We start from the raw sequence: 22,415 nt of genomic DNA on the forward strand, positions 1-22,415 counted from the left end.
ACCTTGAGAGTTGCACAGAGGCGCCTGTCGGGCGATGTTTGTAGGACAAATTCTCCCAGATGTAACAGCAAGAGTATCATTTTAGGACTTCCAATGCCCCGGAGCTGGAAAGCCTTGTGAAAGTTGGTGGCCTAAGCTGCGCCTACTGTCCAGTGCAACCCCTGCTGTGTCGGGACATGCGAGACAACCGCTCGTCAATCGTTTAATGTTCGCCGGTTTGCCGCGATGGATGGTCCGTGCACGCCCGTTTTGACCGCTATACGCTATGCACGATGGGGTTCTTTCGAAACGGAATCAGCAAACTTGACCCAGTGCGTCGGGACAGGGTTCAGGATCCTTCAACACGACTTCATCTCCTCTGCCGCAAACTCGAGGTGCTCGCCCACACCAAAGAAATCATTCCCCCGCTGACAGCTTGTTCACAAGTTTCCCCTCAGGATACGCCGGTCATGAGCCGCCGGCAGGCATTTCTCTCGGAGACAACGAAAACATGGACTTATTGCAACTTCGCCTGAACCCTTCACCTCGCTGCCACATCTTTCCACAGGTATTTTGCCCGTCTTTTTGTCCTCCCGGCGAGGACTTTGAGTCTTCTGCAGGAGTGGATCTTGCCGGACTCCCCCATGTCTCTCAACGAGGCAATTTGACCCATTGGCTGTCCCCGCTGACAATACTGATCCTGCCCCGCTATATGAATAACGTCGTCTCTGGGAGTTCTGCGAGATCCCTTTCTCCTCGCTCGTCTGCCATCATGCCCACCAAACCCTCCGAATTCTTCACCGTGGCGGTATTTGGGTCTGGCGCCGTGAAACGTCCAAGTCAAACCCGCACAAATCAACTCGAACAGACGCCAGCCGCGCATGGCGGGAACCGGCGTTTGCTTCTTTGGTCTGATTGATTCCGCCAGACGCCGCAGACACACTCCCGGGACAACCTGTATGGTCGCCGTCACCTTGATCTTAAGCATGTGGTCATTGTGCAGCATTGTCCTGGATAAGAGTGCAGTTGCACCACTCAGAGGAGCATCTTCAACATCCCATGCCACCTCTCCCGCGACATTGCTGGGCAGTCCTGTCTGGGTACGGCACATACACCTTCTTTTCACCTAATAGCATGCTGTTTCTCATAGCACCGCGCGGCACAGCTTCTCATAATCTTCTGCTGGCACCTGAACCGGGCATTCACGGACAGAGATGGAAACGCTGGAGCCTGGGAGCCATGGCATGACCGTTTCACTTCTGCGCCACTTGATCGCTCAGTCCGTTCTCAGTCTCTTGTTTCCTCTCTCCCCTTCTTCTCTATGCTCGGCCATCTTCATTCCAAGTGGGAGGGGGATTCTGAACGAGGAGACTCTTTCCAATGTTTGGTCTTCAGGGGGAGGACGTACATCTTGACCAACTGTCAACCACACAGGCACGCTACCAGCTGCGGAAGAGACCTTCCCCATACCTACACAGTGTACGCAATGCTGTCATTGCCCCAGTAGGGTCGCTGACTCGTCGACTTGACAAGCAGTCAATTCAACATATTTCTCCAAGCTAGTCTCTTTTTGGTTGTCTCTTCCAGTGTAGGGCTTGTTTTCCCGCGCTCTTTTTATGCATCTTGTTTGTATCGAGGTACTGTTCTAGATCCACACCACCACCCACACCCTCGCTGTCTCCCGCCGTTCAGTGGCCCTTGCCAGAACCCCTTACCCCGACCCCTGGAACGTGCCTCGCTCTCTCTGTCGTTCCCGGCCTTACTCCCTGTCAGGCTTGTTGAACCCATGTATACCCGCAGCCCACTGGGGTGCGGATTCCTTGCCGGCCCAAACTCGCTCTGGGTGCTCGACGTATGGATACCTCAGGAGCAAGGTGCAACCGCCATGTACAGCAGTACCCCAAGCAGGGTATGTGTGGGGATGGGTACTGCCTCTCTCCACGTTATAAGCCTAGCCTCCCCGGCCCCATGCTCCATGACCTTTGAGGCTGAGGGCCATTGCCATCGAAAAAGCTTCAAGCTACCCCAAAGATAGATTGACAAGCTTTGTTCGAAATCTTGCTACCTGATCGCTTCACGGGCCAGAGACCCGACGCCAGACCTCACACGTTCAGTTGACATCCTCATATAAGTCGACAAGTGCCTTTTTGCCGTCAACTTTATAGCGGCAGATCCATACCATTACTGACAACGTAGGTGGTGTTCCACTCGTATTCCTTTTTGTTTTCTTAGTGTGTCTTCTTTTCCCCCCAGTCTCGTTTCTCCATACAAGATGGACTCCTCCTATTCAGACCAAGACTTCGACAACACTTACTCACACAACGCCAGATCGAGAGCCGGTAGCGGGGTGTCTACAACAGAGGGGCTCTTTCAGAACTTGCAGCTTGCCGAGTCTCCGTCCCTGGAAACCGGTTCCTATACCAGCAGCAGCAGACCACCATCCTCGAGGGGCCTGGCCTCACCCGTATACTTAAGTCCGAGCCTGTCCCACCCGCCCACCTATCTTTCCAGCTCCCTCTCTCCACATCAACAACACTTTGCACACCTACCCTCGGACACTGAGTGGTTCGAAGCGGAACACGCACCAGTCCACGGCACACCACTGTTGCGACTGGAACCTGCACCAGACCACGGGGAAACGCCTTCGACGTCATCGCCGCTGGCATCGATCGAGCCGGAAAGCATGAGGTACTACGCACGCCAGTTAGAGAGTTGGAGAAAGGATCGTGACTGACACCCATCCAGCGCCGTTGCCGTATCATACGATCCAGGATTCAGCATGGGAAGCAGATCTTCTTTCACTTGGCCAGGTGCGTCAGCCTCCCTATCATGCTGGACGGACAATGCATGCTCACCAGCAGCAACAGTACTGGACTCTGGAAGCGGTCTTTTGCCGCCTGACATGAGCCACCACTACGGATCAGAAGCCAGTTTATCACCGCCCAGCGGATCACGATCGATCACGGGCAGCCCGCCAAGAAACACACTCACGCCGGAACAGAGGGAACTAAAACGCCAACGAGACCAGGCCCGACACAGTTCGAAGATGCACGCTCGCGGGCGAAGGGCGGGAAGTGGCTCCGAATCAGTGTACTCACCTCCAGTAACGCTGGCCGACTTGACGACAGGCTCCTCCACGATGCCGATTTATACCACCGCGCCATCTCAAATGTCGCTCATGGCCGAACCTACAACGTCACATTATTTGCCGCCCTTCTCGCCTCCCCTTCCCGATCAAAGCCAGACAAGCATGTTCCCGAGTCCCTACCCGCCACAGTCGTACATGCCAGACTACAGCTACCAGCCATCTCCGGCCCCGAGTCTACCATCGCACTATGGGTATGTTTCCAACACGGGAAACAATCGGGCGGTTACTACTGACACCTTCCTCAGCAGCAGACCAGTCATGGGAGACCCGAATCTTGGCATGTACTCAGTTCCACCAGTGATGGGCCCAGGACCTCAAGACACGAGCGGACAGGTACGAGTGGTACACAGCCGACCAAAGCCACAGTGTTGGGAGCACGGATGCAACGGTCGCCAGTTTTCTACCTTCAGCAACCTTCTCCGGCACCAGCGTGAAAAGTCAGGACAGGCCACGAAGGCGACGTGTCCCAACTGCGGCGCAGAATTCACACGAACCACGGCGAGAAATGGGCATTTGGCACACGACAAGTGCAAGAAGAAGAGCAGCAACTGAGCTCCAGCGGGCTGCGGGTGTTTCTGGATTTGCGTTTCGACTACAATTTCTATTCTGATTTCTGTACACATCTATCTCTTTTGCATGGCGAGATTTTGGGAGGGAATTTGGGTTCTTTTCTTCTGGACATTTTATCTTTTCTCTATACATTTCTTCTCTGGTACATTATGTCTTTTTTTTTTTTTTTTTTTTTTTTTTTTTTTTTTCGTGGGTTTTTCTAGAATTAGGGGGACAGTGAAGGGTGCTTCTCAGGGGGTCGCATATACTAGGGGATGGCGAAAACGATGCCGAACTTATAGGTGTAGAAGACTGGGAGTTCGGCAGCTTTGCTCCAGAAAACGGAGCGGGCAACAAGGGGGGTTTTTGAGGTGTGTTATTTGAGGACCTGTGATGGCACAGGTTACGAGCCTTCTTGGGCCAACTACTATACCCATTTCATTAAGCAGAAATATGATCAATGTAACAAGCACCTTTGAGTGTGCATCTGCAAAGGTTACAGCTCTTCTCCAGTTCCACGTTGCCGCTCTGCAAATCAAGGTGCCTCCTTCCCAATCAGTCCAGTTGGAAGAAATGGGAAGTTGGCCGTCAGTCAGACGAACTAGAAGCAGGAGGCACGCACTGGGTCCTTCCCGCTCCCGAGTTCCTACCTCAGAAGGAGGGCTGCAGTCTGACCGTTGCTCCTTCTTCCCGCAGTCAACTCCCGTGGGGCGCCTGCCAGGTTGATCCCACAGTGACGTTATCAGCCTCCAGTTCAACATCACTTCACCGCCTTATCGTCCGACCTCTGACTAACACACCCTGATGCGCAAAATATACAAAGTCGTCACGCCAACATCTGTTTGCTGTCTGCCTTCCCGAGCAAGTGATGTCGGGCCCTACCTGAGGGCTTTTGGCAGTGATGACTGTGGCTGAACCCAAGGTGCGGCCAACTCGGCGGCCATCTTCAATGGCGGCAAACCGACCACCAGAAACTCACAAAAGCCATGTGCTTTCCAACAGTGCACTCGATAGCTTTGATCTCCGCGCGTGGACGGCAGATCGTCGCCAAACACATTGCCATGGCTGTGCTTGTCAGGTATGTCTCCCCTGATCAAGGAATGCTCAGGGGCAGCCTTCATGAGGGCTCCTACAGCGGATCAGTTCTGCTGTTGACGAGATGACCACGCCGTGCTGATTTCAAATGCAGTCATTTCTTTTCACACAGACATCACACGATCCAGGGCCATATCCATGAGAGCCCAGCATAGAGCGCTAGCCTATCATGTGTCCCATCTGCGATCTTCAGGCTCAACTATTCATGGACTCGAACAAGTGCCTGACAAATCCTCGGGGTTTGGCTCCTCCTCCGACACAGCAGAGAGCGGGCATTTGTGCCTTTGTGATCGGGAACTTCACCCACAATCCCCAACAGCTCACACAGGTGTCACGATTTGATACCAACCTCGGTCTCAAGGGGAAAACGCCACTGGGCCATTGGAAGACCACGTCGTGCGAACAAACAAGACTGGTATCATGGCCACAGACAACAAGCGATCTCCAAGAATGCCCTGGCCCAATTGGGAGACTCGAGGGTAGCCAACAGTCGACATCGGGCCCGCACCAATGATGTTTGAGAGAATTCTGCTGGCTGAAAGCAATCTCAACTTTCCCTGGAAGATCTGTTTCAGCGATGACTTTGTTACCCGCGAAGACCGAAGACCATGCGATAACACTCAGCGGGGAGTTGCTGCTGTCAAGTCTGGCATAAGGGTTACACAGCCGCGCTAGAAATAGCTCCAAACCAGAACATGTCAACCACCACCTCAAATTGTGTTCGACGCTCGTGAATGGGCAGCGTCCGGGCTCGTGCTATGACAATGCGAGCAGATGACCAAGTGGTGAGTGCAATTCTTCACCTCTCACCGTATTTTGTGACAACGCGAGCATCCGAGCTCACCTAGCATGCTGGGTCCCTAGCCATTTCCGCGGCCACTGTGCCACCAAGATGCCTAATGGTGGCAGGGAGCTCAAAACACCGAGTGTCTTCTTGCGAGATAGCATGGCGACCCGGGTCTGACTCGGCCCATCGGCTCCGGCGAGGTGTCCGGCGGTCATGCTCGCTAATGAAGATCCGACAGCTTCCGGAAGGTCAGACGTCCGTACGGAGGCCGTGGCCCGGCTATATCTCCGCGATTCAATGCCAAGACCGGATTTAGATCCAACTGTACCACAACGACGTCGACATCGCATCTGGAATTGTTCGAGAAGCGGTCATCATATCATGCATGGTAAATCACTGCGTCTGAAGGCGATTTGAACAATACGAACGGTCACATATGCTTGTGTTACGCATCGCTCGGAGTCCGGATCATCAGGAGGACGTGTACGGCACAAGCACAACCGAGCAACCCGACAGTTGTGCTGCGTCATGCTCTTCCATGGAGCGTTTGCCTTTTTGGAGCGTCAGCAGCCACCGGCCATATAGGCGCCCCTCGGGGATGAGCTGACGGAGAGGATCCCGTCGGCCCGCAAGCGGATTTCCACCTACCAGGTCTGGCTGACAGAACTGGTGAGTTTGGCAATACTTTTTTATTCTGTTGGCCCGGCATACCTGTTGGAGCACATCTCGTTGGTCAGTCTCCAGACCGGCCTGTTACCAACAGTTGCTGCGCAGCAAGTGAAGCGCAGCAGCCCGGTAAATGCATATCAAGGTTTGTTTCGCTGCAATCACACCCCCTTGCCAGAAGGCAAGCCTCCCTTGTTTTCTGTTTCTTGGGTGCGATTTAACTATGCAAGGACGGTTCCTGACTTTGCAACGATGTTATGAAACACGACCACGGCATCTGGGGATCGTAAGTGCATTTTTTCCTGGTCATAACTTTTTACTGATCGGTGGAGATTGTTGTTATGCGCCCGGATTGCTGTAAACAAGAATGAACTGTGTTTGTCTGGCAACGGTCCCATGCGGGTCAACCATTTGCGGCTCAATCCCGCTTCCCCGAGGCCCGTTACACCCCGGTACCGGGGCCCGCTTCCAACATTGCCGACTCCGGCGCCGCTCTGTCGTTGGCCACTTGAGCAGATAGTGAAAAAGATTTGGGTGCAGGCAATCTGTGGAGAATGGCCCGGGTTCTTCTTTGAGATGCCGTTGCTGTCTCGGTGCTGGATCCGTAACGAGACCCGGAGAACGGGACACCCCCGGCAGGCAGCAGCGACCGGTCCCTGTCCAAGCACGGCTCATTCATCTTTTTTTATCTACGGTCAGCCACGATATCAACAAGAGGACGCGTTTATTTCCTAGCTACAGGGTGGAACCAGGTGATGCGACAACACCAGCCCCCGTTGCAACATCGAGTGGCCAGCTCAACATTTTGAAGGGAATGAGACAACTTCTAGAAAGACACTGCGCCGTAGGGGGGCGTCCCATGGTGACCCGATGATGGCTGGGTTTCACCTGGGATATGGTATGGTATCACTGGGTGCTTCTCGCGGCTAGCATTCACGGATTGCGTCTATACGAACCCGCCAGTGCGATAGGCGGAAGGCAGATGTCAAGTTTTGTGGATTACCCACCAGCTAAGCCCTGGAACCCGGTGAGCTCCACACCGGGTGCGAGGATCCTTGTGGGGTTTTTTGTTTCCTTACAGGACTAACGACGCCATGAGAAGGGGTGGTGACAGAGAGACGGATGGCGCTCACCATGTTGGCTGGAACTTTGGCAGGGATGGGTATCCGAACAACAGGTAGGTTTTCTGATTTGCTCCGTGATAGCGGTACGATGGCGAGATAAAACCGGCGGGATGGAACCATGGCGTTCTTGACAAATCTCACTGCTGGGACTCAAAGTGGCGGCAGGATATCAGATCTCATAGTGTACGAGACGAACCGGACAGGGCCCAACGACTACGCTTATGTTCAGTTTTACCAAGGCGGAGTTGCACAAGCGCTGCGCTGGCAATAGACCGGGGGGGGAGGGGGGGATGTTCTTGAATTGGAAACCGATAATGAGAATGATTTCTATTGTTGTCGAGGATTACTGGCTTGTGGAACGGAAGTTGTGGTGGTTGGGGGAGATGGTTCACACACGACGAGATGAGGTGTGGCGCATGGAGCCAAAATTGTTGTCGAGGACAAGCCAGAAGACGTCAACAAACTGCTAAACCTGGAGGGTTTGTTAGGGGAGGTAATTTCCCCGTTGCTTGGTTTTGATGGTTAATGTGTTGGTTTGCAAGAGCATGTGGTGTTTCAATATTGCATTTCCGATATGATGATTATTACTGATGACGATGGGATGAACTTTGTCAGCTAACGAATGCATTTTTTTGGTTGTGAGAACGCCTCAAAACGTGGCACATGCAGGGAATTATAGATTGAGGACCCCGATAAATCCGGGCCGTCTTGTCGATGAGAATAAATCCGGCCAATACGACGGTCCATGTTATATAGGTAGACGGAGATGTCCGTTTTGGATGAGACGGTTTGTGTTGTTGTTGTTGTTGTTGTTGTTGTTGTGGTTGTTGTTGGGGTGTGTTTGAATGGAAATGCGGGGAGAGGAGAGGGGGAGTTTGCTTGTTAGGTTGACCGCCTTCTTCATCAGGAGGCCAGACAGGGCAAGCAATAGCAAGCGATGCTTCATGTGCCGCGATGAGGCAGCGAACATCCCGCGCGAGGTTTTCCTGTGAAGGGGACGATTGGGTTGGGGGCTACCGAGAGTAGTGGTGGTGGTGGTGGTGAATAGAGGGGTGGTGAATAGAGGGGTGGTGAATGGAGGGTGGTGTTGTTTTGGCACGTGCGGCTTGAGGGATGTGGGAGAGATGCCGGGTGGGAGAAAGATATATGCACACCTACCTTGCCGGGTTACCTAAGCTGGGGGGTAGGGGTAGAGCAAAAACGGAGGATATCTATCGATTTACTGAATAAATTTATGCTGATGGAAGGATCTGCACTATTGACGTTATCCGCCTCTAGCGCGCGTTAGTTCGCGCTTAAGACCTGGGAAATTTGGGGCTCTTGGCAGCTGCGGCGGATTACGTGAAGGAAGGCAAAAGGGTCAAACAAGCGCGGTTTTTTTTTTCCAAAGATGGTTTGGAAGGAGGGAGGAGGTATTGGCTTTCTAGAATCTTACATGTGCGATTGTCAGATGCAGATTGCTGGCGCTTGTGAGAGCGCGAAACATTTGCTGATGGTGCAGGCGAGGCTGGGGCGGGAGTTGGCTGAATGCCAGGCGTAAAGCCCCACTATTGGGACGCTGAACGTCAACACAACACACACCGTTGTGGCTGCTGGGTAAGAAGCGGGCAAATCCAAACAAACCGACGCCCCGCCCATTCTTCACGATTTTGATAGGGGACCGAGTGGTTTGTACCTTCCCACTGCCACGCAACCCTCTTTCAGTCGGGAACAGATCAGCAAGTGCAGGAGCACCTGAATCGTTGCGTGGGTCTTGGACCGTGTGGCTGCCGTTTTTGGAGGGTGTAAGTATCTTTTGCAGGCAGGAGCAACTGGGGGACTTTTGTTCACCATTCACCTGCAGCAGCTTTTCCAACAAATTCGCCGCCCAATTATCAAACCAAACAACGGCAACAAGAAAACAAAACGGGGGACATCGCCAGTGATCAGCCAGAACTGATTGACACTGTGTGTGCTGGCACGGGGAGGCGTATCTAGACGAACACGACGAGGTTGATCGACAGCAAGCAACAATCAATATTACATTTGTCCCTCGGGAATTCACACCACCAAGGGACTTTTGTTTGAGTGTGTGTCGGTGCGGTTATCGATCTGAGCGGCCAGCGGCGGGCCACGCCACAACGCGACCACCACCACCATCAGCTCAAAACTTACATCACACATACCAGGCCCGGAACGGACCAGCTATCAGGCCGATATTCTTGACCTGCCACCACCTCCTCCTCCTCCCCACGTTTTTCCTTGTCTCTGTGGACTGGGCCGCGGTCTCTCCAAAAGGCGAAACTTTTTTTTTTTTTTTTTTTTTTTTTTTTTTGAACCACGCCACCGGTCTGCGTGCTGAAGCCGCCCCCCACCCCCCCTACCTACCTACCTACCTACCTACCTACCTAAAGGCCGTCTAGGGAAATTCTTGCGATTGGAGGTTTTGGGGCGTGGAAAAACGTGGGTGTGTGGTGCAGGCTAGACCAGCTCACCGGCCTCGATACTGGCCTGGAGATTGAGATCTAGAAGTCTCGGGTTGAAAAGTTACCGGGTGATCAAAAGGGCTTGGGATTCTGATATTGGAGAAACCGCAAGGGGATCTAGGCACCGGGTGCGGGATAGGTTCGGCATTGAAGGGGAGGGAGATCGGGCAGAATTCTCGGGGTTTCCGGATTGTGGAGGGAAGAGGTCGGTGACGGGCTGGGAGGAAAAGTGGGAGGGAAATTGCTGTGCAGGCCGGTTGCCGTCCGCTAAAGTTTTGTTGTTGATCAGCGGACTTGACAGCAGCCTAGCGATGGCAGGTCTAGTTGTGGCCTCTGCTCGGAGGCAGCAGCGGAGGAAAATGGTTTTCCAGTCTGTTTTCAGCGGGGAGGTTACCAGTACCACTACGGTAGCGGGAGTTCAGTATCCAGATCCGGGACAGGGGTTAGGGGGTTTGATATTAGGGAGTGGTGCTGGTCATAGTGTTGACCCCTATCTTGCTCCTTCGTCGTCGGCCACGCTGGGGCATAGCACACCTGAACCACAGCCACCACATCCATATGCGCGAGGTAATGAGTATGCGCCAGGTAATGAGCACCAGAGGGCGTATGATCAGGCGTGGGAGGTTGTAACTTCACGGGTGGCTCTCCCTGCGAGTGCTGCCGGTCCAGCTCCGGGAGCGGGGGAATCAAGTCCCGGCTTATCACTGGAGGGTTTGACTGCTGCCCAAGAGCAACCTCAATCACGGCATCGGAGGAACCAGAAGGTAGACGAGGAACGGGAGCAGTTTCTGCAGTGTTTGTCCCTGCTAGAGAATGCAGAGGCTGTGCTACCGGAAGCGAGGGAGAGGAGGGACGTGATAGGGTGGTATGTAAGCCAGGTGAGGGCGCACTTCGCCATGTGGGTGGTGCCCCTTTTGGCGGGGGGGTCGGACACCGCTGCTGCTGCTGCTGCTGCTGCTGCTGCTGCTGGGACTTTAGCAGCTCAGGGGGTTACCCACCGGAGGCATCAGAGGAATAAGCATTCGGTTGATTCTACTGCTGCCGGAGGTGGCCGGGAGTGGAGTGGAGGGAGCCAGTATGATGGGCATATGGCCGTGGTGATGAGCACGATTGAGATGCTGGAGGGGGCGTTGGGCATGTATTTTGAGGGGTTGAATTCGTTGTTGGAGGGGTTGAGACGGGCTTCCGGGGAGGAGGACAATAGCTCGTTTGGGATGAAGTTCAAGAGGGATATTCATGCGCTGATTGCGAATTCTGCCTCGCAAGGCGGGGTGATGGGGAGTGTGAAAGTTGTTCTGACGAAGCTGGCCGGGGTGATATTGGGTGTGGAGGGGTTGATGGTTAGTTTGGGTAGTAAGAAGGGGCCTTGGGGGGCGCCACCGGCTATTCCCCAGGAGAACGATTTCGATGTTTTGGCGGCGAAGAGAAAGTTAGGGGGGTTGGTGAAGCAACTGCACAATGTTGGGTTGACGGGCGAGAGGTTTGAGGTGCTGTTTGCGGAGGTTATGAACGATATGATGTCGAGATTTGTCAAGGGAGCTTATGCGGGAGTCTGGGCGGCGAGCGATCCTGAGGAGGGGAATGTGGTTGGGGGTGCTGGGACGGCTGCGGCCAGCAGTGTTTTTACGACTTCGAGGGGGCCTGGAGGGGATACGACAGTGCCAGCTGCCACCTCTGCTTGTATCAAGTCGCTCAAGGACTGGGTCGAGAACCGGTATGCACAGTTGAATGTCCAGGTTCTGTCGTGGATCAACGCGACGCCGATGTCACTGGCCGATCTCAAGGCATGCCAGTCACTGGCTTTGGGCCGGTTGGCTGCGTTGCGTATTCAGGAGCTGTTCGACATTGTTCTTGCCTGGCCGGATGCTAAGGGTGCGCTGGAGGATTTGAAGGCTACTATCACGACTACTGCTCGGAGACAGTTGCTCACGGCAAACTTCTCGAAGGCGCTGGAACAAAGATTGTTACATCCTGGGTGCAGCACACTAGAGATTTTGCAGACGTACATCCACATCATCAAGACATTCCACGCACTTGATCACAGCAAGGTGTTGTTGGGTAATATCGAGCCAGGACTGCAGCTGTATCTCGTCCAGCGTGAAGACTCCGTGCGGGTAGTAGTGGCCGGCCTGCTGGCCAGCAAAGAGGAGATCGAAGCTGCAGCAAAGGTTCAACAGATTGACGAGGACGAGAGATCGCAGCGAGGGGCGTCCGGTCCCAGAGCTGCTGCTGCCGACCTCGGCCGAAGAGAGATCAAAGCGCAGGCATATTCGACGCCAGGTGTTGCTGATTCATCAACGGCTACGACATACAAAACACCCACCACACGCAGCAGGCAAGGGAGGGATAGCAACCCATCGACCCCTGCTCCAGCACCAGCTCACAGGCAGGGACCAGTTCTGGCCCGCGCGAAGAAGGTCAACAAGCTGGTCGAGCTCGCCAAGCTCCTCAACGAATCCGCCTCTGTCCGTCGTGCTGGTGCCACGGATGATGACCAAGAACTGGACTGGAACGACCTCAACTGGGTTCCTGACCCTGTTGACGCTGGCGCCAACTACAAACGTCCCAAGTCCGAGGATGTGATCGGCACCTTGATCTCGGCCCTGGGAGCAGAGGATGTTTTCATCAACGAGTTCACCGCTGTCATCGCCGAGCGTCTGTTAGGAGACCCCAAATCTTTCGAACAAGAAATGCGGGTGCTCAACCTCCTCAAACGACGCTTCGGAGAAGCCGCCCTCCAAAAGTGCGACGTTATGATCAGAGACATCCAAGAATCAAGAAAGCTGGATTCCAAAATCCGAAGAAATAACGCCGGTGGCCCACAACCACCCAATATCCCAGGGCAACCCCCAGTGCTGGCTATACCGGATAACAAGGGCAAGTCAGTCGCCACTCCCCAGTCTTCTGAGAAGAGCAAAGAACAGAAAGACACAGGATACCATGCTCGCATCCTCTCCCGCATGTATTGGCCCGCTTTTGAAAAGGAGCACTTCCTCCTCCCGGCTCCGATTCTCGACTTGCAAAAGCAATACGAAAAGGGGTATGAGGATCTGAAATCGGACAGAAAACTCACCTGGCTCAACCAGCTGGGTCAGACGAGGGTGGAGCTGGAGTTGGAGGATAGAACGGTGACGGTGGACTGCGATACCGTTCAGGCGACGGTTATCTATGCGTTTCAGTCGTCATCGGATTCCTCGACGACGCCGGTCAAGAAAGCGGTGGATGATTTGTATCTTGAGCTTCAGCTCGATGAGGATCTCATTGCGGCGGCGTGTGACTTCTGGGCGAGGAAGAGGGTGCTCAGGAAGGTTAGCACGGCGGATGGGGGCGTGTTTGTCGTTTTGGAGAGGCTGTCTGATGAGAATGCGCCTGTGGGTGAGGATGCTCAACAGGGCCAGGTGGTAGAGGAGAAGGGCAAGGAGAAGGAGGCGGCGGCGGCAGGGCCAAAGGAGGGAGGGGCGAAGAAGCTGAGTGATAAGGAGAAGGAGAAGAGGGAGGTGTATTGGAAGTACATTCAGGGGATGCTCACAAATTCGAGCGTGACAATGCCGATCAATCAGATTGCCATGATGATGGGGGTGTTTGTTATAGGGGGGTTTTCGTGGAGTCACGAAGAGCTGCAGTCGTTTTTGGGCGAGAAGGTGGAGGAAGGGGCGTTGGAAGTTGTGAGCGGGGGGAAGTATAAGTTGGTCAGGAAGCGAGAGAATATATAGGTTTATGAAAGGATGGAAACTGTAGCTCTTTATTGAGGTCAACAGGAGGTAGAGATACTACGAGCAACCTATTTATCAAACGCGATGTTGCATTGTCTTGTAGAGCTCTGATTACAGCTCTGAGCGTGGGAATAACCCCCCGTAGTTATCCAGCTGCTTCCTGACCGAGCCATTTACGAATGGATACTACTTGCTTGATGCTGCCTACCTGCCCAGGGTTGATACAGCCACATCGAGAATTCAACAAGCAATTGCTAACCAGTCCTGTAAACATCCATCCCGCAGAACAAACACACACAAGCCTTCAAATTGTATGATGAGCGAACACCACCTCTAATAAAACTGAGTCGGGTATCTCCAAGCACTCCATACTCCCTCCCCCTTTGCCGTCTAATCTTCGTTGCTTATGCACCCCATGAAGCCACTGCGACATGTATGCTTTCCCATCCAACAAGGCCAGCCAAGCCGTCAAGTCCTCATAACAAACCCCCATGGGCAAACCACCACCACCCCATCCCCACCATCGCCATCGTCCCCAGGAAAACCGCTCCCTCCTTGGTACTCCAAACCAAAGCCAACAAACCCACCACCAGCTCCCTCCTCCTAGCCGTCTGCCTCCTCCCCCAAGCCCAGACATCAATATCGACCGGGAGCCTTTTCTTTCCTACAACTTCCCCCTCCAGCTTCTTGCCTCCATCAGACAATGGCACCCTCCCTCTCCAAAAAACAGCCCTGTGATCCGAACTCCGCACCACAGGCAAACTCCCATACACACCCGTCTCGACCTCTGCCCCCTCGGCAGCGCTGAACAAAACCCGATCTGTCCACGCCGGCCATCGGTGCGAGGCAAATTTCCAGGGAACCTCGCTCCCCTCTGCTGCGGCAGCCTCATTCACTGCCCCTTCTGGCGAGTCCAGAATATCGTACTTGTATGTTGGGCCAAAGGTGACCTCCGCCTCGGACATTCCGTGGAATGTCCTCCCGGCGAGGCGTTCTTGAGTGAGCTGATCCCGGGAGAAGAAGTGGCTGTGGTGGTTTTCGGAGGCTGGGTCAAAGCTGGGGAAGGCAGAGCCGGGAGGGGGTGTGGTGGAGGAGATGCGGTAGTTGAGGTCGCCCGCCACAAAAAGGTGCGAGGTAGGTTTGAAGATGGAGATGTCTTGGAGCCGTCGCTTTTGCTCTGGCGTCAGGGCGGGTGTGTCGTCGCTGTCAAGCGAGAAGGTGGAAGGCGGAGAAAGCAGCGGCGCGTCTTCCTCCTCACTAGAATCCATACTCCCCGTCCTCTCCAGCGGCATCGACCTATCCACTTGCGTCGTCGCCGGCCTCTCCCCAAACACCCCCGGCAGCACCACCCGCGGATCCTCAAACGTCAACCCACCCACCACCGCCCTCCAGTTCGCATTCCTCTTCTTGAGGTTCCACTCCATAGCCGCCAAATGCGTAGCCACAAACGTCAGCTCCTGCCCTTGATAGTTCACCCTCACCCCCACCGCCCCCTTGTTGCCCATCCCGGCGGCCCCAAACCCCACCTCCCCTTCTTCTACCGTTCCAGAAATCCTCTCCGGACAAAGCGCAAACACCAACAGCGCCGTCATGCCCACGTTCTTCCCCTTCACAAGCGTGTACTTTTGCCCGGCAGCAGCGAGATTCAACGCCTGCCCAAAAGCGTCGTAATACCCCCTCAACCACCACTCCCCGAGGAAGGAGTATGATAGCGGTGCAATTTCCTGGAGCGACCTGGACCCATCAAGTTAGCAAGAAACCATCCGAAAAAGATCAGACGGCGGACTGGTGTGGGGTGGGCGGGTGAGGGAAAAGAAAAAGAAGAAAAAAAAAAAAAAAAAAAAAAAAAAAAAAAAAAAAAAAAAAACATACATCACCACCAGTTCGGGCAAACCATCTTGTCCCAGCAGCGCATCCCGCAAGTGCCCCCCAAAAACAGGCACATCGACGACATTCTTCGCGCAGTTAAACGTCAGCACCAGCAGCTCCACCCCCGCCTTGGAGAGCTTCATCCCGCCGTCGGTGGCCGTTTGAGGAGCGGTGACGTCAATGTCAATGTTGATGCCCGCCGTGGGAGGGAGGTTCGCCGTGCTCCCCGATTGCAAGCCCATCGCTGCTTGCGTCGAAGATGTGGTACGGACCAAAAGGTGGAGGGAGTGTCGTAACAAGTGTGTCAGTAACGCAACGGGAAAGTGGGAGAACTGAAAATAGAATCGTGGGAGGGGAGCTGTTTAAATGCGAATGAACCCTGACAAAGCCAGTCTGCTCCTCCCGTAAAAAAAATAAAAATAAAAATATAAAATATAAAAAATAAAAAATAAAAAATAAAAAATAAATAAAAAAAATAAGAAAATCAATCAACCAAGGGAGCAATTATCAAGATCGATTCTATCAGTTATCACACACCAAAAGATAAATCTTCCAGAACAAAAAGAAAACCTCAGGTATCTAACCTACATCCCTTCTTATACACATTTTCCTGCCTAGCTGCTGCTTTCTTTGCCGAGTGGTGTACGTACTCGGTTACTGCCCGCCAAGCAAAAGTCACTCACTCGGTCTATGACTGCGTATTCTGCCATCTGCGTGTGACATTCACACAGCCTCACCAGAACACCAGACACCGACTTTTCCATGCAGCACACTAAAGGAGGCTGAGCCACCCGCTTCAGTTCAATGGTCGCTTTGCGAAACATACCTGATCAAAACCGGGAATTATCCTGTAACAGCAGTCATGCTTTCACACACAAATCACTTGCAGACTTGTGAAGAGCAAAACAAGACCTGAATTTATGAAAACTACCTGCCGCCATGCATTGCCTGCCGTCCCCAGTTCAGTCTTGAGTGCGAGTCGCCTCCCCAAACCCGGACCCGGCGCAGCTTCCTAGTTCCACTTATTCCCGTCCGGCTTCCCCGACCATGACCGCAGGGGAAATTCTCCGAAGAAGGTCCACGGAGATGGTACAGTACTAGCTAGTGCGTGATCCCATGGTCCTCTCTCCTGAATCACATCACCGCCAGCGGCCAATCCATACCACTCCGCAGTTTCCCCCAACCAGCCATCCCCATGTGTCACAGCCTCCTCGACTCAAAGCCTCCCCGCCAAGCAATGCAACGACGTGCCTCTGGATCTCCAACTACGCCTCCGCAAGCCCTTTAAAAGTACCACTGGGAAGCGGAAATCACCAAAGACGCAAGTTCGGTTTTGCCAGATCTCCATCTCGTCTTGCCCATCATTGCAAAAGAAAACGCTTCTTCCCCTGACCTCCCCACAAGCGGATCCCGATGCGATGAAGTGCAAGTGACGAAAAGGCATAATGGAAAAAAACAGAAAACAAAAACAAGAAAGAAAAGTTTGAGCGCGGTAGTCCGTGTCGAAAGCGGTGTGCCTTGTGTTGTCAATCTGTTGTGGCGACCCGAAAAGCCAGCTGCTCGAAACCGTCGACAGACAAGCAGTCTCCCCAATCCAACCAAGTTGCGCAGCATTATGTTGAATCTGGTCCGCCGACAGCCGACCGTCTCTCGATATTCGACACCCCGAACAAGTCAGAGTGCCGGGCATGCCGTTCGTCCGATCAGTTTACCCAGTCCGAAATCCTCTCCAAGCTCCTAGCCATAGGGGCCAAGCAGCTTGCGAGAACACTTGTGAATAAACAGTCATCCGAGCCAGAAGGGAAAAAAAAAGAAGGGGGGGTCATAACCGATGAGATGCCGAAAAACGAAAAAGAAAAAGACGCAATTCGTAAAACTGGGTGCTGAGGCGTGTATCTGCTATCGATGCTGATCCGCTCCCGGCAGAGCACGAGATTGTGCTCTGCCGTAGAAATCAAGGACAATTCATAGTGGGGGCCGCAGGTCGACCATAACCCACAGACAATCGATGAGAATCCACTAATGCTACAACCCAAGGGGAAAGAGGGTTCCGTGTGAAAATTGCCAGTATCAGGTGTTGCTTCACTCCATGGGGCGGTACTGTTTGGAAGCATATCCCGTGCCAGCGCCTTGACCTTTAGCGGCCGAGCGCAGCCTATTTATCGCAAACTGATTGTCAGCACTCCATGTCAGCATTGTCCCTCCGGCCAGCGTTGATGAGCACACCAAACTCGAAGGAAATATGATTCCTTACTAGGAATGCTTTTGGGCGGTAACTCACATCCTGTCGCTTCCTCCGACGGCACGGTTGGTCTCGGGGGTCTCGCCGACCTTCCTGGTTCCGCGGGGGGCAGCGGGCTGGCTCTCCTTACGGGCGGCCGCAGTGTTGTCCTTGGATTCGGCGGCGGCCTGACCGGGCTGGTTGGCAGCCTGCTGGATGGCCTGGGCGTTCTTCTGATACTTGTACACAGTCCAGTCAAAGACATAGTCGTACTGGAAACCCTCGCGGACGAAGAGGTCGCGGAAGATCTTGCGGAGGTAACTGTAGTCCGGCTTGTCGTCGAAGCGGAGCGAGCGAGTGTAGTTCAGGTAGATAGCAAACTCGTTAGGGAACCCGCGGCACAGCACATCGGTGGGCGTCGTCATCTTCTTCTCCATGATGCGGTCATACTTCTGCTTCTTGGTGGCAGCCTTGAGTCCCTGCCAAGGCAGAGATCCACGGCAAAAGTAGAGCATGACATAGCCGAGAGACTCCATGTCGTCACGGCGAGACTGCTCGACGCCCAGGTGAGTGTTGATAGACGCATAACGAGCGGTGCCAGTCAAGTTCTTGTTCTCTCTGTAGGGAATGTGGAAGTGCGTCTTGGGGTCGCGGTACTTCTTGGCCAAACCGAAATCGATCACGTTGACCTGGTTGCCGCGCTTACCGATACCCATGAGGAAGTTGTCGGGCTTGATGTCACGGTGGATGAACGACTTGGCGTGGATGTACTCAATGCGGGAAATCAACTGGTCGGCCAGGAGCAGGACCGTCTTCAACGAGAACTTGCGGTTGCAGAAGTTGAAGAGATCCTCCAGGGAGGGGCCGAGGAGGTCCAGGACCATGGCATTGTAGTCGCACTCGGTGCCGAACCACCGCACGAAGGGAATGCCGACACCACCGGCAAGGGACTTGTAGACGCGGGCCTCATATTCCAGCTGGGGGTGCTTGGCCTTGACGCTTTCGAGCTTGATGGCAATTTCTTCGCCCGAGATGATGTTGGTGCCCAGGTAGATGTCGCCGAAAGAACCGGAACCGATCTTGCGACCGATGCGGTACTTATTACCGACGCGAAGATCCTATGCGAACATGTCAGCTGTCATTTCGAACAAGATGTTTTTTTTTTCTTGTTTTTTTTTTTTATTTTTTTTTTCATTCACTCCGATCGACGGCCATCAAGGCCATGATGGGGAAAAGCGAGATTCATCATCGCCGACCGAAGAAGGGGATGCGTACCATGGTAGTCATGCTGTTGGCGGACGTCATGTGTCGTTCCGAGAAGATTCAGTGGTTAATCGACAGTGAGAGGGTTTGAAGTCGTTCGGACGTTGCGAAAGACTGTAGTTTAAATGGAGCCGTTAGCCTCTTGCCTAGGCGTGTTTCGAGGTTTCAGGTCTTGGGCTTAGGGTAGAACCGGATGAGGGAAAAAACTGGGCACAGGCGGTGTAGTAGTATGGTGCAGTGTAGTCAAAGGAACGGCTCAAGTCTTTCACCCGGTGCAACCAAGGGACATCGGTGCAGTGGACAGATCAGATGCGTGATCACGGGGAGTCTCGCCTCGGAATATGAGGACGGTGAAAAAGGCGGACAAGGACGTCTCGCATCTGCCCAGAACTCGGGACCGGGAACTGAGCCCTTTTCTTAGGGGCCACGAGCCGCCCAGCAACGGGGGGGGGGTAAAAACGAAGCCAAAAACAAACAAATGCATCTCTGTCTGGTTTCCAACTCACCTATTGATATCCGCAATGGGGGAGTGTGTTCGATCAAGTCGCGGGTCGGCCGGGGTCGATGTGTCGACGACGGGTTCGGTTGTGGTGAGGAGGTGAGTTGTCGAATGGAGGGGGAAGGATTTCCTGCTTCCGACCATGGAAGGGTTGGAAGGGTTGGAAGGGGTGGCAAGGAACAGAGAGATCAGGCCTGTCAAGCGGGCGGACTGTGGTTAGCTCGCAGTTGTGGACCAGGCACGAGAAAAACAAGACACGACAATGGCAAACAATGGGCGCGGGGAAGGGGGCTTCTTACCCTCAGAATAGCCCTTCTACGCTATTGCTGTCAAAGGGCGGGAGACGGTGACGATATTTGGGAAAGGAGAAGGGCAGAGGAGAGCGAGGGAGAGAGAATGGAAAGTGTTGGAGCTGGAGACCTGAAAGACCTGGGCTGGGCCAACCTGACAGGCTGACTGGCGAGGTCCATGCTGGGGCGGGCTCGGCGTCCGCCCCCCCCCTCTCCGTTGTGGGACGAGAGGTGGGCAGGCTCTCCAGTTGCTGGCCTCGCCCCGACCAGACGCATGGACGGCACAGTGCGGGTATGCGCTCAGGGCGACACCGAAGCTCTCACCTTCGGTTGGAAGAGACAACCTGAACAGCCGTTTCAGGCACAGCCAGCAAAGCAGCCCAATGCGGATTCGTGTCTTTGTTGACAACATGAGCATTCAACTCCTACAGTTCGCATTTGAGCATTATACAGAGACACGACAGGCGTTGGGCTGGCCAGGGTTGTTCATGGGGCGTTTGGCGCTGGCTTGTGTCGCCTTCTGGTAGGCGGGCAGGCGGGTGGTCGGACAGCAGTTCTCCTCGCGTGCCCGACGCACAGTGCAGGAAACGCACTGTTTTTTTTTTTTGGTTTTGGGAAAGTGGGATTATCCAAACTTGCAGTGTCTCTCTGCCCGCCTTTTCCAACTCATGCTTCCTCCATCATGCACCCAAGGGATATCCAAGCTAACTTGCAAATAACGAAGTCATGTGTTGTTTGTTTCTTGCTTCCCGGCAGTTCTGGGTCAAATACTTTTTGCCTGCTTCTTTGAAAACGATCGATAAACCCGACGCCCTTTCGGAAAATGGAAGCCTTGGAAACTGCAGTTGCTGTCTGTCTGTTGCCTACGCACCTATCAAACGGCCGCCCCAAAGCCTGCGGCGGCGCTATCGACCATCAGCGCCTATTATTAACTCCGTACGAAAACACAGATCCGCGCTCCATTTCGGTGCATCTCGACCTTCCACTTTTCCTGTCAACAACGCTAAGAAAACGGCATCGCTGCAACGGGTCAGCCGAAGTGTATACTACTCACACTGTATCCCGGCTTTTGCGAGCGGTGGGAACGAGGTCATAGGGCGTGAGCAGGGGAGGGGGGGAGGGGCATTCAACTCTCCAAAATCCACGATTGGCTGATATGGGAGGGATCCTGGAAGGCATCCAGAACGCCCCCCTCAAGACCAGCCTCAAGTTTGCCTTTCTCCCGGACATGAATGTTGCCTCTAGATGTTTCTGGACCGCCCACCGCCTCTCCCACGTCGTTTTTCCGATTCAGATCGGCATATCCAGGAGAAACATGTTCAAAAAGTTGTAACTTACAGCCCGCGGCCGTGTCCGCGTGTGCTGATTTATTCAAGGGTGCGCCCTTTTGATGAGGGGAAGCATGGGCTTCCCATGGTGTGTGGCTTTCCCCTCACTCGGGCCGCGACCCACACTTGACAGCATCCCAAAAATGATTCAGATGACCTTTTTCTTTTTCGTTTTCTTTTTTCTTTCTTTTCTTTTCTATTTTGGGTCAGGTAGTGATACACTACGCACGTATTGGTCCTAGTACCGCTCAGCCCGAGAGTCGAAACAAGCGGGCAAAGCTGTTGTTTCTCCACGTTTTTGGTCTGTGTCTGTTGTTTTGCCTGTGCCAGACCTATGCAAGTCATCCATCCCCAGACTTATTCACCCACAGCCAGCCCCCCCCTCCTCCTCCTCCCCCTCCTCCCCTCCTCCCCCTCCTCCCCCTTCTCTTGATTCGGTCACCAACCCAGTAGTTCGACACCGAACACGACGCGATGTATCGAGCCGACTCACTCTGATCGCATCGTTCATCCGCGGCCCTGGGTTGAGGGCTGTGAGAAGACATTGGCGTTCTCTCTCTTCCCCAAAATTAGAAACCGGTTTTGGGGGCCGCCTTGTCTATCTTTCGTACTGAAGCCAAGGGGTGTGCCCGCTATTGCCTTCCACGCTACTGCGTAGAACAACATATATTATTCTTTCGCCACAGAGTGCCCAGGTGAGGAGCGTGTGAGACAGGATGTTGTGTTTGTACGACAGCGAAGAAGGTTTGTGTAGGTACAGAGCCCGTCTCCGATCAACTCCTATCTACATCTACGGTTTTGATGTAATAACAGGTCGGAGATTTACTAACCCGACCTACTCATTCTCAGTCCGATCCGCTAGTAGTTCCGAGATAGCCGGGCTTTGGTGCTGGTGTCACAATGACCATTCGAGATCGGGGATTAGGGAGGGAGTGGGAGGCAGGTTGCACAAAGATACACCCGGTGTTGGGTTGGGCATAGACATCGGAGTTATCGAACATCGGTCCAACCGTGCTCGGAGGAGGCAATGTCTGGTTCTCGACATGGTCAGCTTGTCACGTAACTCGGAGTGAGTTTCGATGTTGAGAAAGGGGAGGTAGGTAGGACGGGAGATGTCATCATGTCTTACTGAATCAGAGTTTGGGTGTTGGGCATGCCAGATCTGGGTTGCTTCATGTCTGTGGCTGAGGCTTCAGGCTATGGTGACATCTTATGGACTGGGCATATTGTGATCCAGAGCTCTTTCTTGCTTTAGTTGAGGCAGATCTGGTGTCGTGGAATGTTCTCGGGCTTCAGTCGACATCTAATCATACTGCCTATAGTCTCATGGGGGTCGGACATCTCATGACTGCTCCTCATTTGACGAGAAGATCTCATGATAGGCACCACTCCGATAGTTATGCACCATGAGTTGCCCTG

General features: G+C 53.8%; 4 protein-coding genes across 4 annotated transcripts; 2 read left to right on the top strand and 2 right to left on the bottom strand.

Annotated features, from left to right (window-relative positions):
• Positions 1-1,971: 1,971 nt before the first annotated feature.
• On the top strand, positions 1,972-4,177 carry QC763_118820 (uncharacterized protein). Its single transcript, XM_062908470.1, is given in 5 exon segments — positions 1,972-2,667; positions 2,725-2,789; positions 2,847-3,318; positions 3,373-3,853; positions 3,867-4,177. 4 exon segments carry the CDS (start codon positions 2,252-2,254, stop codon positions 3,677-3,679), a joined length of 1,260 nt encoding a protein of 419 aa, XP_062771575.1. The 5' UTR covers positions 1,972-2,251; the 3' UTR covers positions 3,680-3,853; positions 3,867-4,177.
• Positions 4,178-10,124: 5,947 nt separating this feature from the next.
• QC763_118830 (uncharacterized protein) lies at positions 10,125-13,526 on the top strand (the record flags this gene model as incomplete). The annotated part of the gene is made up of 1 exon (XM_062908471.1): positions 10,125-13,526. The coding sequence occupies one exon, from the start codon at positions 10,125-10,127 to the stop codon at positions 13,524-13,526; it is 3,402 nt and encodes a 1,133-aa protein (XP_062771576.1).
• Positions 13,527-13,736: 210 nt separating this feature from the next.
• QC763_118840 (uncharacterized protein) lies at positions 13,737-15,710 on the bottom strand. Its single transcript, XM_062908472.1, has 2 exons — positions 15,399-15,710; positions 13,737-15,260 (listed from the first exon to the last, which is right to left on the bottom strand). Exons 1-2 carry the CDS (start codon positions 15,635-15,637, stop codon positions 14,003-14,005), a joined length of 1,497 nt encoding a protein of 498 aa, XP_062771577.1. The 5' UTR covers positions 15,638-15,710; the 3' UTR covers positions 13,737-14,002.
• Positions 15,711-16,286: 576 nt separating this feature from the next.
• On the bottom strand, positions 16,287-19,776 carry HRR25 (serine/threonine protein kinase). Its single transcript, XM_062908473.1, has 3 exons — positions 18,892-19,776; positions 17,677-18,734; positions 16,287-17,550 (listed from the first exon to the last, which is right to left on the bottom strand). The coding sequence occupies exons 1-3, from the start codon at positions 18,919-18,921 to the stop codon at positions 17,478-17,480; spliced, it is 1,161 nt and encodes a 386-aa protein (XP_062771578.1). The 5' UTR covers positions 18,922-19,776; the 3' UTR covers positions 16,287-17,477.
• Between the last annotated feature and the right edge of the window lie 2,639 nt (positions 19,777-22,415).

The sequence above is a fragment of the Podospora pseudopauciseta genome, chromosome 1 (genome assembly GCF_035222475.1).
Source record: "Podospora pseudopauciseta strain CBS 411.78 chromosome 1, whole genome shotgun sequence".
NCBI classification, from domain to species: domain Eukaryota; kingdom Fungi; phylum Ascomycota; class Sordariomycetes; order Sordariales; family Podosporaceae; genus Podospora; species Podospora pseudopauciseta.

Bases quoted from the DNA above. Each gene is read 5' to 3' on its own strand.
- QC763_118820 (XM_062908470.1), top strand. From the start codon at position 2,252: ATGGACTCCTCCTATTCAGACCAAGACTTCGACAACACTTACTCACAC. The intron at 2,790-2,846 runs GTGCGTCAGCCT...CAGCAGCAACAG, and splicing joins ATCTTCTTTCACTTGGCCAG to TACTGGACTCTGGAAGCGGT. The intron at 3,319-3,372 runs GTATGTTTCCAA...CACCTTCCTCAG, and splicing joins AGTCTACCATCGCACTATGG to CAGCAGACCAGTCATGGGAG.
- QC763_118840 (XM_062908472.1), bottom strand. From the start codon at position 15,637: ATGGGCTTGCAATCGGGGAGCACGGCGAACCTCCCTCCCACGGCGGGC. The intron at 15,261-15,398 runs GTATGTTTTTTT...TGATGGGTCCAG, and splicing joins TTGCCCGAACTGGTGGTGAT to GTCGCTCCAGGAAATTGCAC.
- HRR25 (XM_062908473.1), bottom strand. From the start codon at position 18,921: ATGACGTCCGCCAACAGCATGACTACCATG. The intron at 18,735-18,891 runs GTACGCATCCCC...ATGTTCGCATAG, and splicing joins CCAACAGCATGACTACCATG to GATCTTCGCGTCGGTAATAA. The intron at 17,551-17,676 runs GTGAGTTACCGC...TGCGATAAATAG, and splicing joins GTCGGAGGAAGCGACAGGAT to GCTGCGCTCGGCCGCTAAAG.